The following is an 18,977-nucleotide window of genomic DNA, read 5'->3' on the forward strand; positions in this document are numbered from 1 at the left end:
TGACTTAAATTCCCTAGTCTGTATTTAAATGTGTAATATAAGCTGGGCGTGGTGGCGCACACTTGTAATCCCAGGATTTGGGAGGCTGAGACAGGAGGTTCACGGTTTGCAGACAGTCTCAGCTACAGCTACTTAGTGAGGCCCTCTGCAACTTAGTGAGACCCTGATTCAAAATAAAGAATAAAAAATAGGGCAGGAGGTATAGCTCATAGGTAGAATGCCCCTGGGTTTCATCCTGAAAAAAAAAAAAATATATATATATATACACATATACACATATGTGTATGTGTGTGTGTATAATATAATTATAGAGATTCAAGTTAAAGGGGAGTTTTCTAGTTCACTGGTACTATAGGTCTTAGAATGGGGTAATGATAGGGTGTTTATAGTACTAGTATTAGAGATATATAATATCATTTGTACTAATTGATAAAAGTTATATTTGTATCAGATAAATAATTTGCAAAAGTCAATAAAACAAATATGAAGATACCATGTAGGAAAATTAGCAAATATTTGAATAAAAATGTTACAATAAGATAATTATTATATTTCTTTCATTATATCAAGTAGTAAAGATAAACTTATGAATATTATAATAAAGACAGTTTTGCATGTATGTACAAAGAGATACAAATGATAGTCAAGGGAGAGTAAAATTAGTACTCCATTGCTGGCAACATTGTAAATTGGAAGAACCTTAATTGACTGCAATTTAGTAGTGTATTTCAAAAGCTATGAAAAGGTTCAAACTTAGAACTTTTTCTTTGAAGTCTTTTGTAAGAAAACATCCAAGAAAAGTTCATTAGAGAATATAAAATCTTAAGTATGAATACCACTGTAAATATGCATGTAGAAAATAAAAAATGAAACTTACAGCTTGAAAGTAATTAAATAATAGAAATCCTTCCTAACTGAAGAGTCCTGAATGGTGAAAAGTGTTTGGGCCACTACATCTGGCTTAGTCCCCTTGTTTGAAGAAACTGGAGCCCAAACAAATACATTAAAAACAAAACAGAAGCTATGACTTGGAACTCATGATTCCTGAACAGTACATCTTATACTGCTTTCCTGGAAGTTGCTGGTGATCAGGTTATTTTAGTGATACTATGCAAGTATTGTTCTGATAGATGATTTTTTTTTTAAGGGATTGATAGAAGGTTCTGCTCAGTACCAGGAAAGGCTAGAAATGGCAAAGAACTACTTCCAGCTCTCAGTAAACCGTCCAGAAAGGTGAGTTAGGAGACTTACCAGAAAGTGTGATAAACTGGTAGTGGAAATGTTCTCCTTAAATAATAAAGTTTGTTTGTTATGGTTTGTCGCGAGCAAGTGACTAGCTGGACTCTTAGACATTTATCAATAAGTTTATTGAGGCTTCTACACTCGGTAGACAATTCACTAGATATACTACAAACCAGAGTCTAAGTCTAAGCCCAGCTAGGCACCAGACCTAGGGAAACTAACTCACTTGTGAAATGTCTGAGTGGAAGATCCTTCAGTCTACCTTTGGCCGATGCTTGGAATCATTGATAAGTCTGAGGCTCATCGACATGGACTCCATTGGGTGTTGGGGAGCTGGAGAGTGTGAGTGTCTGTTTATAATGGGCTTATGTCTTTTTTTTTTTTTTTTTTTTGCGGGTCTGGGGGTGGAACCCAGGGGCCTTTAATGTCCTAGCTACACCCCTGCCCATTTTTTTTTTTTTTTTTCGATACTGGGGATGGAACCCAGGGGCATTCTACCTCCAAGCTACACCCAGCCCTATTTTTTATTCTTTATTTTGAAACTGGGTCTCACTGAGTTGCAAGGGCCCTCACTAAGTAGCTGAGGCTGGCCATGAACCGCGATCCTTTGGTCTCAGCCTCCCAAATGCTGGGATTACAAGTGTGCGTTACCACGTCTGGCCCCCTGCCCTATTTTTTATTCTTTATTTTGAAACAGGGTCTCACTAAGTTGTGGAGGTCCTCACTAGGTAGCTGAGGCTGTCTGTGAACCTTGATCCTCTGATCTCGGCCTCCCAAATGCTGGGATTACAAGTATGTGCCACCACACCTGGCTTTCTGTACCCTTTCTTTGGAAAAGTCCAATTGCTGGGTGCTGCCTGATTGGTCACGCCCACATGGGGTCCTCTCCTCATTGGTTTCACCCAATGAAGCAATGCTTGTGAGTTATCTGGGTCCCTAGCTACTCTGCTCTGGGCTTATCTGTAGTTAGCACTCTAACATGCGCTTGCTACTGGGCTTCACTTGCGCCTCCGTATTGTGGCTAATATTCTACCTTTTACACGTAACAGAACTTGACAATATTTTAGTATTGTTTCCTACTATTCTTAACATTACAATATTTTAGTATTTTATCATATTACTCCTAACATAGTTGTAAAAGTAATTTAGTTATTTAATTATACTCAATACAGAAAGAGGTGAGAAGGAAAACATTTATCCCAAAGAGCTGACCACTAGTATCATTTTGATTTATTACCTTTCCGGGTCTTTTTTTCACTTGTTTCTTTTAAACTTAGAGAAATTTTGAGCTGGGCATGATGGCACATACCTGTAATCCCAGTACTTAGGAGGCTGAGAAAAGAGGATTATGGTTTGAGGACAGCCTCAGCAATGTAGTGAGACCCTGTTTTAAAACAAAACATAAATAAAAGGGCTGTGGATGTAGTTATGTAGTCTTTATAAATATAATTTTATTTATTTATTTATTTATTTTATTTGTGGTACTGGGGATTGAACCCTAGGGGTATTCTACCTTTGAGCTAAGCCCCCAGTCCTATTTTTTTTTTTTTTTTTAATTTTGAAGTAGGATCTCACTAAGTTATTGTTCATTGGCCTTGAACCTGCAATCCTCTTTGTCTCAGCTTCCCAAGTATGGGCATTACAGGTGTGTGCCACCACATCCAGCTAGTATAATATTAAATAGTTACACAGTATCTCAGGAAATGGATATAATTTACTCAACTTTTATTTTTTTTGGTGGTACTGGGGATGGAACCCAGGGATCTTCTACCTCTGGGCTATTTTATATTTTATTTGGAAACAGGGCCTCTCTCTCTTAAGCTGGTTGAGGCTGGCTTCGAACCTGTGCGATCCTCCTGTCTCAGCCTCCCAAGCACGGGGATTACAAGCGTGTGCCACCATGCCTGGCTCAACTATTTTACTATTGAGGAAAAGTTGCAAGTAGCTTAAGTATCTAACATTTTAATTAATGCTGCAGGAGAGACTCTCATTCTCTAATCTCTCATTTCTTTCCCCTCAGTACTGGGGATTGAACCCAGGGGTGCTCAAGCACTGAGCTATGTCTCCATATCTTTTTATTTTTTTATCTTGAGATAGTCTTGCTAAGTTGCCCAGGCTGGACTTGAACCTGTGATACTACTGCTTCGGCCTCCTGAGTCACTGGAATTATAGGCATGTACCACCGTTGTACCTGGCATACCTGTATAGTGTGTGTGTGTGTGTGTGTGTGTGTGTGTGTGTGTGTTTTCCCGGGGCTCGAACTCTGGCATTCTATTACCAAGCTATACTCCCAGCCCTTTTTTTGAGACAGGGTCTTACTAAGTTGTTCAGGTTGACCTTGAACTTGCCATATTCCTGCCTCAGCCTCCCAAGTTGCTTCTAGGCATGTGCCACTGTACCCAGAACATTTGGATAATTTTTCTTTCTTTTTTTTTTTTATTACTGAGGATTGAACCCAGGGATATTCTACCTCTGATTTAGACCCCCAAACACTTCTCTTTTTCTTTCTTTTTTTTTTTTTTTTGTGGTACTGAGGGACATTCTACCTCTGACCTATACCCTCAGCTCTAATTTTTATTCTTTGAAACAGGGTCTCATTGAGTTGCAAAGGGCCTCAATAAGTAGCTGAGGCTGTCCTTGAACTGTGATCCTCCTGTCTCAGCCTCCCAAATGCTGGAATTACAAGTGTGTGCCACCACGCCTGGCTATTTTTCTTTCTTGTTTTGTTTTTAATATACTTTTATTGGTGCATTGTAGTCTCGCATCATAATGTAGTTTAGAGTGATAGTGATGTATGTTTATATAGCACTTGTGAGCTCTCTCTAACCCCACCACTGTCTTCCTTTCATCTTCCTTCCCCTTTCCCATACATGATGTTGTGATTGGCATGAGTATTTTCACACATGTATGTAGTGTCAATGAAAGTGCCTCCTTAATTAATTCTCTCTACCCCTTCTACCCATAGAGCACTTCTCTGGCTCTACTGGGGTTTCTCCTCCATTACCTAAGTCCTTCTTGTATCCTAATTACTCCCTAGCTTTTGCAATATGAGAGAAATATATGACCTTTCACTTTGTGTAACTGGCTAAAATCTCACGTAACATAATGTTCTCCAGGACCTTCCATTTTCTTGCAAATGACATAATTTTGCTCTTCTTTAATGCTAAGTAGAATTCCATTGTGTGTTTATCCTATAATTAATGGATACCTAGGTTGGTTCCATAATTTGGCTACTGTGAATTGTGTTGCTATAAACATAGATGATATATGTTATATATATCATATATGTTATATATGATATATATGTGTATAACTATAATATTCTGTATCTTTCTCTCTGGAAAGATACCCAGGAGTGGCACAGCTAGATCACATGGTGGATCCATTCCAAGTTTTCTGAGGTATCTTCACAGTGATTTTCATAGCAGCTGCACTAATTTGCAGTCCCACCAACACTATATAAGAGTTCATATTTTCCCATATCCTCACCAGTGTTTGTTGTTGATTGCTCTTCTACTTTGGGTTAGATGGAATCTCAGTGTAGTTTTGATTTTCTGGGTTTTTTTTTTTTTTTTTTTTTTTTTTTTTGATGGGTCTGGGGATGGAACCCAGAGGCATTTGACCTCTGAGCTATACCCTCTGCCCAGTTTTTATTCTTTATTTTGAAACAGGGTCTCACTGAGTTGTGGAGGCCCTCACTAAGTAGCTGAGGCTGTCTGCAAACCGCGATCCTCCTGTCTCAGCCTCCCAAATGTAGGGATTACAAGCATGCGTCACCACGCCCGGCTTTTAGTTATGATTTTCATTTTTCTGATTGTCAATGATGTTGAACATTTTTCATATATTTATTGGTCACTTGTATTTCTTATTTTCTGAAGTGTCTATTTAGTCCACCTGCCCATATTTTTGTTGGGTTATTTGTTTTTTATCAGTTTCTCAAGTTATTTGTATATTCTGGGAATGGAACCCAGAGGCATTTGACCTCCGAGCTACACCCCCTGCCCATTTTTTATTCTTTATTTTGAAACAGGGTCTCAATGAGTTGCGAAGGGCCTATGTAGCTGAGGTTGTCCACAAACCGTGATCCTCCGGTCTCAGCCTCCCAAATGCTGGGATTACTCTAATTTAATGCAATCACACTTATTAGACCTAGTACTTGGAAGTCTGAGACAGGAGGATTGCAGGTTCAAGGACAGCCTCAGCAAGGAGTGAGAACACATACAGGGCTGGGGGTGTACCTCAGAGGTAGAATGCCACGGGGCTCAATCTCCAAGTACCGAAAAATATATTGTGTAAGATAATGTTAATTAATTCTAGTCATGCCAGGCTATACATATATATTTATGTACAGTTTTTGTCAGTTAAAAAAGTAATTGGGAAAAACGAATATGCAGAAATACAAAACTTGGAGCTATACTAAACATGTTGTTAAGCAGTTTATTGTGTGGTACTGTGGATTGAACCCAGGGTCATTCTACCTCCAGGCTACACTTCCGGCCTTTTTTATTTTTTGGTTTTGAAACAGGATCTTGCTAGGTTGTTGAGAGTCTATTTTTTTTTTTTTTTTTGCGGCACCAGGCATGGAACCCAGGGCCATTATACCTCCGAGCTACACCCCCAGCCCTATTTTTTAGTCTTTTTTTATTTTTGAAACAGGGTCTGACTGAGTTGTAGAGGACCTTACTAAGTAGCTGAGGCTGTCTGCTAACCACGATCCTCCAGTCTCTGCCTCCTGAATGCTGGGATTATGAGCGTGTGCCATCACGCCCGGCCTGTTGAGAGTCTTGATATGCTGCTGAGGCTCTTCTCAAATCTGTCATCCTCCTGTCTCAGCCCCCAAGTACAGGAGTGTGCCACTATACCTGACTTACAGTTAACATATTTGTACGTTAAAAAAAAAAACTCCTCTGAGCCTGGGCTTAGAGATCTGGGCTGTAGCTCAGAGGTAGAATGCTCCTGGGTTCAGTCCCTAGTACCAGAAAAAGAAAAAAAAAAGTCCTCTATTTCTTTAAGACCTACCTCAAATACCTCCTCCCTGATGCCTTCCATTATCTCTCTTTTTTTAACTTCTCTGTTCCTACCCCAGTGAAAGTAATAACCATCTCTATGTCTCTCCTTAGCATGTGCTATTCCTGAATAAATATATTTTGCCATTTATTATAATTACTTGTGTATTTCTTTTTTCTCTTCTAGTAGTGTTTTTATAATATGGCGTAGGGACAATTTCTTATCACCCACATGATGCTGCCAGGTATGCCGATGTTTACTAAATTAATGCAAGTCCTTTCTACAACTTAATTTGTTTCATTCTAAACAATTCAGACAGGGTCCCATAAATTTATGTAAGAAGTTATGTCACCATCATAAAGTAACTTACTCATCCAAGTACTAAATAGTATTCCTACTGCTATAACTTGATTTTTTTGTGTGTATGTGGTACTGGGGATTGGCATTTTACCTCTCAGTTACACTCTTAGACTTCTGAACTATACTCTTAGACCTAATTTTTAAACATTTTTAAAACAGGATCTTATTAGGTTGCTGAGAGTCTTGCTATGTTGCTGAGGCTGGCCTCAAAACTGTGGTCCTCCTGTCTCAATTTCCTAAATACTGGGATTATAGGTGTTTGCCACCATACCTGGCTAGGAGACTTGATTTTGAGCTTTTACTCTATTCAATTAAATGCCTTTGGCAAAAATAATAGAACTTTTCTGGGGATTGTTACCCCCCAAATAATAGAAGATTAAATAAGAAAATATTTCAAGTGCTAGCATAGCATTTAATACAATCCCAGGTCATTATAATTTATACTTTCTTACTGGATTTTCTTTTCTTCATATATAAAATACATAAATTGAAAGAGTTGGCTGGGCGTGGTGGCCCATCCTTGTAATCCTAGTACATGGGAGGCTGAGACAGGAGGATTGAAGGTTTGTGTATAGCCTCACTACTTAGTGAGGCCCTCCGCAACTTAGTGAGACCCTGTTTCAAAATAAACAATAAAAAATCAGCATGAGGGTGTAGCAAAGAGGTATAATGCCCCTGGGATCAGTCCCCAGTACCCTCTTCCCCCCAAAAGGAAGTTAGATAGATTAGCAGCTTCATGATGGTGTTTCATGGAGCCTCGTATAGAGCCAAAGAAGAAGGCAAACCTGGGTAACTTCCTGAACCTACATCCTCTGCTTTAATCATAGCAATTCTTCTTTGACAACTTCTCTATTTTACAGTTCCTGGCAAAACTTTATTTGAGAAAAAGGAATCTGCAACCTAAAATGAAGATTTAAAACAAAATAGAATGGCTGGGCGTGGTGGCGCACACTTGTAATCCCCGCTCTTGGGAGGTGGAGACAGGAGGATCGTGGAGGTTCGAAGCCAGCCATGCTGGCTTAAGAGACTCTGTTTCCAAATAAAAACTATAAAATAGGTCTGAGAGTATAGCCCGGAGGTAGAAGGGCTTCCTGGAATCCCAGTGCCACCGAAAAAAAATAAAAATAAAAATAAAATAAAACAAAATAGATTCCAATCCTTTTTAGTTAAAAAATACTTTGTTTTATGATTATTGTTATAAAAACTACTCGTGTCTTTTGCTTTTTATAGTTCTCTTGCTATGAGCCCTGGTGAAGAAATTGTAACCATATTACAGACAATACCATTTGATATAGAGGAACTTAAAAAAGAAGAAGCTAATCTTCAACCAGAGGATGGTACGTGATGGACTAGTATATAGCAGGAGTGTTAGAAAGAATTAAAACATCCCACTAAAGCCAGGCATGATGGTGCACACTTGTAATCACCCGGTCAACCTCCACTACTTAGTGAGACCCTCTGCAACTTAGTGAGACCTTGTTTCAAAATAAAGAATAAAAAAATAGGGCTGGGGGTGTCCCTCAGAGGTAGAATGCCCTGGGTTTCATCCTCAGTACTGCAAAACAAACAAAAAATCCCCCCAAAATCTCACAGTGTCTCTCCTGGAACTCATGCAACTATATCATCGATGGCAGTATCATGCATGTTTTCTTCTTTTTTAGATGATCACTGGTTGGATCTCTCACCAGATCAGCTGGACCAGCTACTTCAGGAAGCTTCTGGCAGAAAGGAATCCCAGCCCATTTCCAAGGAGGAGGAGCACTATGACTTAACACAAGTCTCAGATAGCATGAAAGCCTTCATATCCAAAGTCTCGACCCACAAAGGAGCAGAGCTACCTCGGTGATTTGGGTTCAAGTATAAATATTTAAATAATTATATCCCAAGTGTTGAAGTCATCCACTTCTACTTTTTCTACCCCCCCCCCCCTTTTAGTAAAGGATTTGTACTGCTTTTTCCCCCTTTTTTGGTGCCTGGTATGGTGAAAACTAACTTACCTGAAGTAGCATTTCTTGTAGTCTGATCCTTTGTGATACTGAAAGTAAGCCAGAAAGACTACTTATCAGATCTGAAAGGCACCATCCAATTGGGTGTGGTGGCACACACTTGTAATCCCAGTAGCTAGGAGGCTGAGACAGGAGAATTGCAGGTTTGAGGACAGCCTGTTTCCAAACAAAAAATAAAATAGGGTTAGGGGTATATCTGGAGGTAGAATGCTACTGGGTGCCCCAGCACCACTAAGTAATTAAGTAAGTAAGAAAGTAAATAAATAAAAAGATACCACCTAGAACCAGTTGGGTGGGCCCCTAAATGCATAAACAAGGTGAAATTTTTACTTTTGTTTCATCCTACTTTTCTATACTTGTTGATCTGCAAAGTTAGTAAGCACAAAAAAAGTATATTTTTGTCTCTTGTTTTACAATATTTCTGATAGCTTTCCTAAGAATGGCACCACTTTAGGAAAAGTCTCAAAGAGTTGTGTTCACTATAAATTAATTGTGTTTTCCTTTTAATCTTGCAGAGAACCTTCTGAGGCACCAATTACTTTTGATGCAGACTCATTTCTTAATTATTTTGATAAGATTTTAGGTGAGTTACACTGAGATGTTTACTCTTATTTTATTGCTAGAGAAGTAGAGTGTTAGATCACTCGGAAGTCAACATATCTGCTTTGTGTGTGTGTGTGGAACTAGGGATTGAACCCAGCGGCATTCTACCTCTGAGCTACACCACTAGCCATATTTTTTTATTCTTTATTTTTAAAAAGATCTCACTTTAGTTGCAGAGAGCTTCATTAAGTAGATGAGGCTGGCTACAAACCCGAGATCCTCCTGTCTCAGCCTCCCAAGTACTGGGATCATAAGTATGTGCCACCATGCCCGGCTCAAACCTCTGCTTTTCTTCATGGTTATGAGTTGCTTTCAACTATGAATTACTGCCCTGTTGAATGATTTCACAGAGGCTGCCCAGTCAGTGCTTGACATAGTGGCTATTTGTTAAGTATTTGAGTGAATGAATATTGTGTATTAAGATGGGGTTCTATTCTGATTCCTATGTTATATTTTTTTTCTCTTTTAAACTTACTATATTTATAAATCAATAAGAAATTATAAATAAGAAAATGAAAGCCAGGCGTGGTACTGCACACTTTTAATTCCAGTAGTTGGGAGGCTGAGACAAGAGGATTGCAGGTTTTACGGCCAGCCTCAGCTACTTAGACCCTCTGCAACTCAGTGAGACCCTGTTTCAAAATAAAGAATAAAAAATAGTGCTGGGGATGTAACTCAGAGGTAGAATGTCCCTGGGTTGAATCCCTGGTAACACAGAAAAAGAAAAAAAGAAAAAAGAAAATGATAAACAATCTAATAAAAATTAACACAGGATATGAATAGGCAGTTCACTGAGAAAGAAATATATTCAGTAAATGTTTGAAAATAGTAACCATTCCTAGTAAGCAAATAAATCATAGTAAAAACATGAACTTTATTTTTGCTCAACATATTGAAAAGTTTTAAAGATAGATAATAACCAATTTATCTTAAGGGTTGGAAAAATGATCATTGTCTACTTCTGGGGATAGAAGTATAAGTTACCTTTCAGTAGGGCAGTTTGGCACTCTAGAATGTTCATAACTTTTGACTTAGAGATTTACTCTGTGAAAAAGATAAATATGCTAAGATGGTCATTGCAGCATTGAATATCCTAACTGTCCACCCAGAGGGAAATGGATCGCTGTATATCCTGTATATCTGCATTAGGAAATCTGCACAGTCGTAATGAAGAATGGAGCCCATCTGTATGTTCTGACAAAGGCAGGCCTCTCCTACATATAACTAAGTGGAAGAAAAAACCAGTTTAATATAAGCATTATACTTACATCTCTGTAAAACAAGAAAATTATGTGTTTATATGTGTATGTGTAAGGAACTGCATAGATTAAGGCCTAAATATTGACCAAACTGTTAAAAGATGTCTCTGAGGAGAAAGTGAGCTGGGGGTGGTATTGCATGCATATAGTTCTAGTTACTTGGGAGGCTGAGGCAGGCAGCCAGCCAGGGCAACTTAGTAAGACTCTGTCTCAAAATAAAAAAGGGCTGGGGATAGAGCTCAGTGATAGACAACATTTTGTATACTTTAATATTTATATCAGGATATATTCATATATAGTTTTAAATTTTTGTCATTTTTTTATTTTTGGTATTGGAGATCAAAACTAGCGCTTCATGCATGATAAGTAAGTGTTCTACCACTTAGCTACACCTTCAGCCCAGTTTTTTTAATTTCTTAGGAAAAAATTTTTAGTTGAATTCATTTTTTTCTAAAGCTCTTAATCTCTTGACTCAGCCTATGTGTTTTCCTGCAAATAATCTGTCAGCATTACCATTTTGAAAGGGATTTTTAAAAACATACTTTTATTGGTGTTTTATTATCTGAGAATCATAGTGATAGTGAAATATGTGCACATAGCACTGGTGAGCTTTCCCTCGGCTTCCTCCTCATTCTCTCCCGCTTCCCCCTACGGGGCACTGGTATTCTCACATACGTTTATAATATCAGTGAAAGTGATTCCTTCGTCCAGCTTCCTTCTCCCCTCTCCCTTCCCCTAGTCCACCTCTCTGGCTCCACTGCAGTTTCTTCTCCATTATCTAAAGTCTCTCTAGTATCCTGATTACCCCCTAGCTTCTGCATATGAGAGAAAACAAATGACCTTTCACTTTCTGTGGCTGGGTAATCTCACTTAATGTTCTCCAGGTCCTTCCATTTTCTTGAAAATAATATACTTTTATTCTTTATTGCTGAGTAGAATTCTGTTGTATTTCCCACAATTTTTTTTTTTTTTTTTTTTTGCGGGTCTGGGGATGGAACCTAGGGGCATTTGACCTCCAAGCTACACCCCCTGCCCAATTTTTTTATTCTTTATTTTGAAACCAGGTCTCACTGAGTTGTAGAGGGCCTCACTAAGTAGCTGAGGCTGTCCGCGAACCATGATCCTCCGGTCTCAGCCTCCCAAATGCTGGGATTATAAGCATGTGCCAACATGCCCGGCTTTATTTCCCACAGTTTTGAAATCCATTCATCTGTTGTTGAACACCTATGTTGGTTCCATAATTTGGCTATTGTGAATTAATGCTGCTATGAACATGGATATGCTTATTTTACTGTAATTCTGATTTTAGTCTCCTGAAAGGGATTTTTATGTGTTTGTGTGTGTGGGGGTCTAGGGATGGAACCCAGAGGCATTCAATCTCCGAGCTACACCCCCTGCCCTGTTTTTTATTCTTTATTTTGAAACATGGTCTCACTGAGTTGTGGAGGGCCTCACTAAGTAGCTGAGGCTGTCCAGAAACCTTGATCCTCCGGGCTCAGCCTCCCAAATGCTGGGATTACAAGTATGCACCACCATGCCCAGCTCTCAAAGGGATTTTTGTCAGATAGTTTGACTGTATCATACCTGCTCTGTTTGTAACATTCTAATTCTTTTTCTATTTTATTTTATTTTATTGCAGTACTGAGGAATTCAGGGACATTCTACCTTGGAGTTACACCTCCAGCCCTATTTTTTTTTTTTTTTTTTTTTTGGTGGTACTGGGGGTGGAACCCAGGGTCTTTCTACCTCCGGGCTATATTCCCAGACCTAATTTATATTTTACTTGGAAACAAGGTCTCACTAAGTTGCTGAGAGCCTCACTAAGTAGCTGAGGCTGGCTTTGAACCTCTGCGATTCTCCTGTCTCAGCCTCCCAAGCGCGGGGATTACAAGCATCTGCCACCATGCCTGGCCCTCCAGCCCTATTTTGATTATTATTTTTTATTTTTTTGAAACAAGGTCTCACTAAGTTGCTGAGAGCCTCACTAAGTAGCTGAGGCTGGCTTTGAACCTCTGCAATTCTCCTGTCTCAGCCTCCCAAGCACGGGGATTACAAGCATCTGCCACCATGCCTGGCCCTCCAGCCGTATTTTGATTATTATTTTTTATTTTTTTGAAACAGGGTCTCACTAAGTTGCAGAAAGCCTTACTAAGTAGCTGAGAGTGGCTGCAAACCTGTGATCCTCCTGTCTCAACCTTCCAAGTACTGGCATTACAAGAGAGCACTACCACGCCTGGCTTCTATTTTTAGAGGTTTAATTACTCAAAAAACATTTACCAAGTGACTCTTTCTGTGTTGGGGTTTCTATAGGGCCAAGGCCTCATGAGTCAGACTCTGATGATTTGGAAGAAGAAGACTTTGAATCTTTAGATAGTGGTGATGATTTGGACCTCGAATCACAAGAACCTGGTGAAGAGGCTTCTCTGAAAGGAACGTTTGATAATCTCAAGTCATATATGGCTCAGATGGACCAGGAACTGGCACACACCAGCATTGGAAAAAGTTTTACCACCCGGAAGCAGGTGGTAAGTGTCTTTTATTTTTTTTGGTGGTACTGGGGTTCCTGAAAGCCCTTCTACCTCCGAGCTACACTCCCAGACCTATTTTATACTTTTTATTTGGAAACAGGGTCTCTTAAGCCAGCATGGCTGGCTTCGAACCTGCGATCCTCCTGTCTCCGCCTTCCAAGTGCGGGGATTACAAGCGTGTGCCACCACGTCTGGCCTGGTATGTGTCTTTTAAACCTCTTTTCTAAATCTATTATGTAGGATAACTAAAACCATATTTTAGTATTCTTTTGATTTGTGTGATTTGAAACAAATATGAATGCTAATTTTTTATTTAGGGGACAGGTGCTGGGGAACGCATCCAGAGCCTTGCACATGCTACGCACACACTACCACTGAGCTATAACCTCAGTCACAAGCGTGTTAATTTTTTTTAACTCGGGTAATGTAAAAGATTATTTGATCTAGGTGTGGTGAAACATGCTTGTCTTCCCAACTACTTAGTAGACTGAGACAGGGGGATCACTTGAATTCAGGAATTTGGAGCTTTTGTCTGGGCAGCATAGTGAGACTGTGTCTCAGGAACAAAAATAAATTGGAGAAAACTGGAGAAACATGCTTAGTGTTCACAAGGTCTTGGCACCAAAAAAATGAAGATTATAAACTTTATTTCCTGAATATAAACTTAATTATGTAACTCATTCTATGATATCTAAAATTATATAAAATCATATAATGTATAAAACATTATAAAATATTATAAAATTATATAATATTCTCTAATCAGTTTATGATTGTGTACTACGACTGTCACAATAAATGGATTTTTACTGCCAGTAGTGGCGCACACTTGTAATCCCAGTACTTGGGAGGCTGAGACAGGAGGATTGCAGATTCTCGGTGGGCCTCAGCTACTTAGGCCCTCTGCGACTTAGTGAAACCCTGTTTCAACATAAAGATTAAAAAATAGGGATGGGGTGTAGTTTGGAGGTAGATTGCCCCTGGATTTAATCCCCAGTACCACACACAAAAAAGTTAAATAAATGGATTTTTAAAAGAAGATCTTAAATATCCAAAGAATTTCAAGTCTTTTTCTTTCTTCTTTTTTTTTTTTTATGGTGCTGGGGTTTGAGCCTACGGGCATTCTACTACTGAGCTATACCCCCAGCCCCCTGCCCAATTATTTTTTCTTTATTTTGAAACAGGGTCTCACTAAGTTGTGGAGGGCCTCACTAAAAGCTGCATGCCAACATGCAATCCTCCTGATTCAGCCTCCCAAGTACTGGGCTTACGAGTGTGTGTCAACACGCCTGGCTCTTTCAAGTCTTAATGGTTTGTTTTATATATTTTCTAGTTTAAAGTCAAGTTTAAAATTCATCTTTTTTTCAGATTTTTTAAAATTGTATTTTATTTTTTGTGGTACTGGGGATTGAACCCAAAGGCATTCTACATCCAAACTACACCTTCAGCCTTATTTTTTATTCTTTACTTTGAAACACAGTCTCACTAAGTTTCAGAAGGCCTCACTAAGTAGCTGAGGCTGGCTTTGGACCTGTGATCCTTCTGTCTCAGCTGTTCAAGTATTGTGATTACAAGCATGTGCCAGCATGCCTAGTTCTTTTTTTTTTATTTTTTTATTTTTGAGGTGCTGGGGAATTGAACTCAGGGGCATTCTACCTCTGATACCTCTGAGCTACATCCTCAGCCCAGTTTTTTATTCTTTATTTTGAAACAGGGTCTCACTAAGTTACAGAAGACTTCACTAAGTAGCTGAGACTGGCTATGAACTACAATCCTCCTGTCTCAGCCTCCCAGGATTACAAGTGTGTGCTGGCTACGCCTAGTTTTTTATTCACATTTTTAATCTTAGTTTTTATGCCAAAACTGTCTAGCCCTAGACAGAGGCATTATGGGAGGAGTGTAGACCCTAGAGTTTTATGGTTTATAGTTTGAAATCTACTCCAGTCACTCACTGTGAATGTGTCCATTAACCAGTAATGCTCATGTCATAGTAAAGCCGTTCATAGACTCCAGCAAATGTTAATTCCTTTTATTTTGATCATATAAACCATATTTCAAAACCTAATCACTTTCCAGTATTGCCAAAAACCTAAGAGAAACCAAGCTTTATCTAAAGCATTCTTTCTTTCTTTTTTTTTTTTTTTATTCTTTCTTAAGTTTAATTATAAACTACCTAGCTGGGCATGGTAGTGCACACTTGTAGTACCAACACTTTGGATGCTGAGACAGGAGGATCACAGGTTTGAGGCCAGCGTCAGCAATTTAGCAAGGCCCTCTGCAACTTAGTGAGACCCTGTTTCCAAATAAGAAATAAAATTGATTTGGGGATATAACTTGGAGGTAGAATTCCTCTGAGTTCAATCCTTAGTACCAAAATAAATAAAGTAAATATAGCCAGGCATGGTGGCACAAGCTTGTAATCCCAGTACTTGGGAGGCTGAGACAGGAGGATCGCAGGTTTGTGGCCAGCATCAGCTGCTTAGTGAGGCCCTCTGCAACATAGACCCTGTTTCAAACTAAAGGAATAACAAATAGGACTAGGAGTCCTATTTTTTCTAGCTCAGAGGTAGAATGCCCTGGCTTCCAATGTTCTTCTAAAATAAATAAATAAATAAATAAATAAATAAAAAGTAAAGTGAAACATAAATGATCTTAGGATCTTGTTTCAGTTTGTATTTTTTTTTTTTTTTTTTGGTACTGGGAATTGAATCGACGGGTACTCTTCTACAGAGCTACACCCCCAGCCCTGTTTTATGTTTTAGTTTGAAACAGGATTTCCCTAAGTTATCAAGGCTGTCCTTGAACTTCCCATCCCCCTATCTCAGCCGCCCAAGTACTGGGATTATAGGTGTGCGCCACTGCACCCAGCAGCAATTTGGATTTTGATTAAGCGGGTCTGGGATGAGGCCTGAGATTGCTTATTAGAAAGTATACATGTGTTGCTGATCTATGGACACACTTTGAGTCACAAGGATACGCAGGTCTATAGACCAAGCTGCGTTCTTTCAAATCCTTTCCTCAACCTGTGAAACCAGTAACAATTTAGTCTTTGTGGTTGGACCTCAAAAAGCTTAAAGCTTTTTACTTTAAACTTTGTTATTGTGGGAACAAAGGGAATTCTGATTTAGAAGAACATTTTTATGTTTATTTCTCTGTGTGTGTGTGTGTGTGGGGTATTAGAGATTGAACCCAGGGGTGCTCTATATCCTAGCCCTTTTAAAATTCCATTCTGAGACAGTCTTGCTAAATTGTAAACACTGATCTTGAACTTCGATTCTCTTACCTCAGTCTCCTTTGTAGTTGGGATTACGGGTGTGCACCATCATGCTCAGTTTATGGTTATTTTCTTTAAAACTTTTAGGCAAGCTATGAATCAGCAACAAATATACCACTTATGGTAACTTTTAAATATTATGCTTTTATTTTATTTATTTTTATTTTTATTTATTTTTTATTTTTGGTGGTACTGGGGTTCCTGGAAGTCCTTCTACATCCAGCTACACTCCCAGACCTATTTTTATACTTTTTTATGTGGAAACAGGGTCTCTTAAGCCAGCGTGGCTGGCTTTGAACCTGCACGATCCTCCTGTCTCTGCCTCCCAAGCACAGGGATTACAAGCGTGCGCCACCACGCCCGGCTAAACATTATGCTTTTAGAGTTCTACTCTTTTAAGAAAAGTATCAGGTGAATGATTAGAACATTTAAAAATATTTTTAAATTCATTGTGAAAATGTTATAAACTTTGCTGCCAAAATTACTTTTACTAAATGTTCAACCAAAGTTACTATGTACACACTGTTTTTGGTCAACATTCCTGTTGCTATACTCAAAAAAGACTGACCACACAGCTTCGAGGAAGGCAGATTGATTTGCTCAGTTTTCTTGGGGAACTCATAGAGTTTCATTCCATGTCAGGCTTGGTTACATCTGTGGAGCTCAGGGCATGGCAGCAGGAAGCAGAGAGAGTGAGAGAGAGCAAGGCTCTGATCTCACCTCATGGAGGCCAGAAGCCAAAGAGAGCAAGTACGCTAGAGAAGCCAAAGGCAAAAGCACAGTGCCTGAGGCCACACCCTCAGGGACTCACCTCCAGCCACCGCCCACCTGCATAGGTTACTGCCCAGTAAACCATCACAGTAGATCCACACACTGATGAGATCACAGCCCCCGTGACTGAATCACATCAACCCTGAACATTAATGCATTTTTAGGGGACATTCTGTATCTAACAACTAATATGTCATATAAGAAATGCATTCATGAAAGTATTTTCTAGAGCTGTGTTGTCATTTTCTTTTGAGGAACGCACTGTTATTTAAAATTATCACTATTCAAAAATAGCTGCTCATTAAACAGGGCACTGCGACAACACAGACTGTAGTGTTGCACTGCTGCCTGACACACACATGTTTTACTACTTGTGCTTATTTGTTAGCAAGTTGTGACATGAGTTTTTACATTTTTCCTAAACAGTTCTTGCACTCATCATTATGATGCTATTTATAAGCAGGAAGCCTGTAAGATTTTGGTTATCAATTCTGGGAACTGTGTAGAGTGTCAGGATATTATTGCTCTAACTTGACTTTGTTTATGGAACTTTGTTTTTGTTTTGTTGTGGAAACAGTGCTAAAGAAGGAACCAATGATGGCCTTTTGCCTGGAAGAAAGGTAGTTCTACGAATGCTTGCCATGGTAGAGAAGCCAGTCACACTTTTATTTATTTATTTATTTTTACAATCTATTTCACTAGTTATGAGTTGTTGGTATACCTTTCCATCCCAAAGGATAAGAAATTTTATTTTTAATTTGATATTCGAATGTACTTTCTTGTTTAGTTATAGCTTTTTTATTGGAACCAACATCCTCTATGATTTTATTTTCCCTACAGAATAAGGAACCTCCATCCCAGAGTACCAGTAACAAATCAGAGGAGGAAGATCCTGGTGCAGAAGGTCCTGTTATGGCACCAGTGGATGTCGACCTCAACCTGGTTTCAAATATATTGGAATCATACAGCTCCCAAGCTGGACTGGCAGGGCCAGCCTCCAACCTTTTACAGAGCATGGGAGTGCAGCTGCCTGATAACACTGATCACAGAGCTGCAAGTAACCCAAAGAAAGATTAACCAGCATAACTAGAATCTCTTTTCCTCTTTTTAAGTAAGTATTGAGTCTCTGAGTGTGCTCATTTATAGTTTTGATTATGCACTCAATAAAAATATTTCTTTGTCACAAGTTTGACAGATTTTTGTCCTGAGCCCCAAATATTGATTTTTCTTGCTTGATAATTTCCATCATATCTAGAAATATTTCAGCCTTTATTTAAATATTTTCCTGCCACATTCTCTTCTCCTTTCCTTCCCGGGCCGTGCCTCCAATTACAAATATGTTCTTATGCCGGGCGTGGTGGCACACGCTTGTAATCCCCGCGCTTGGGAGGCAGAGACAGGAGGATCGCGCAGGTTCGAAGCCAGCCACGCGCGCTGGCTTAGGAGACCCTGTTTCTAAATAAAAATATAAAAATAGGTCTGGGAGTGTAGTCCAGAGGTAGAAGGGCTTCCAGGAACCCCAGTACCACCACCAAAAAAAAAAAAAAAAAACAAATATGTTCTTGTTATTTTTAGTTGATTGCTATTGTATAATATTCTTCAGGTTTACATTTTTATTAATAAATTTAAATTAGCACCTTCTGTAGACTCTTTGTTGTAGCCTATGTTTTACTGAAAAAGTACTCTTTCTACATATAGTAAGATGCCTGATAAACTTCAGAAAAATTTTAATATTTGAAGGTTATTCGCTAAGTTTTTTTGCATTAAATTACTTAGAGGTTTCAGCACAAATATTTTCACAACTACTATCTTTTTATTTATTTCATTGTGATTATTTTAGAAAAATATTATTTATTTATTTGCAGTACTGGGGATTGAACCCAGGGGCATTCTACCTCTGAGCTGTAGCCCCAGTTCTAATTTTTTT

At 38.9% G+C, this 18,977-nt stretch overlaps 1 protein-coding gene across 1 annotated transcript in view; it reads left to right on the plus strand.

The window, feature by feature from the left end:
• The window catches only part of ECD (ecdysoneless cell cycle regulator), a gene marked incomplete at both ends in the record, with an annotated part of 33,512 nt that extends 15,385 nt beyond the window's left edge, over positions 1-18,127 (plus strand). The window contains 6 exons of the mRNA XM_080693668.1: positions 1,148-1,233; positions 7,840-7,946; positions 8,271-8,451; positions 9,131-9,198; positions 12,788-13,002; positions 17,897-18,127. Coding sequence (XP_080549794.1) covers positions 1,148-1,233; positions 7,840-7,946; positions 8,271-8,451; positions 9,131-9,198; positions 12,788-13,002; positions 17,897-18,127 — 888 coding nt within the window. The remainder of the gene's footprint in view (positions 1-1,147; positions 1,234-7,839; positions 7,947-8,270; positions 8,452-9,130; positions 9,199-12,787; positions 13,003-17,896) is intronic.
• Between the last annotated feature and the right edge of the window lie 850 nt (positions 18,128-18,977).

This window comes from Muscardinus avellanarius (assembly GCF_963383645.1).
Source record: "Muscardinus avellanarius genome assembly, chromosome: 4".
NCBI lineage: Eukaryota > Metazoa > Chordata > Mammalia > Rodentia > Gliridae > Muscardinus > Muscardinus avellanarius.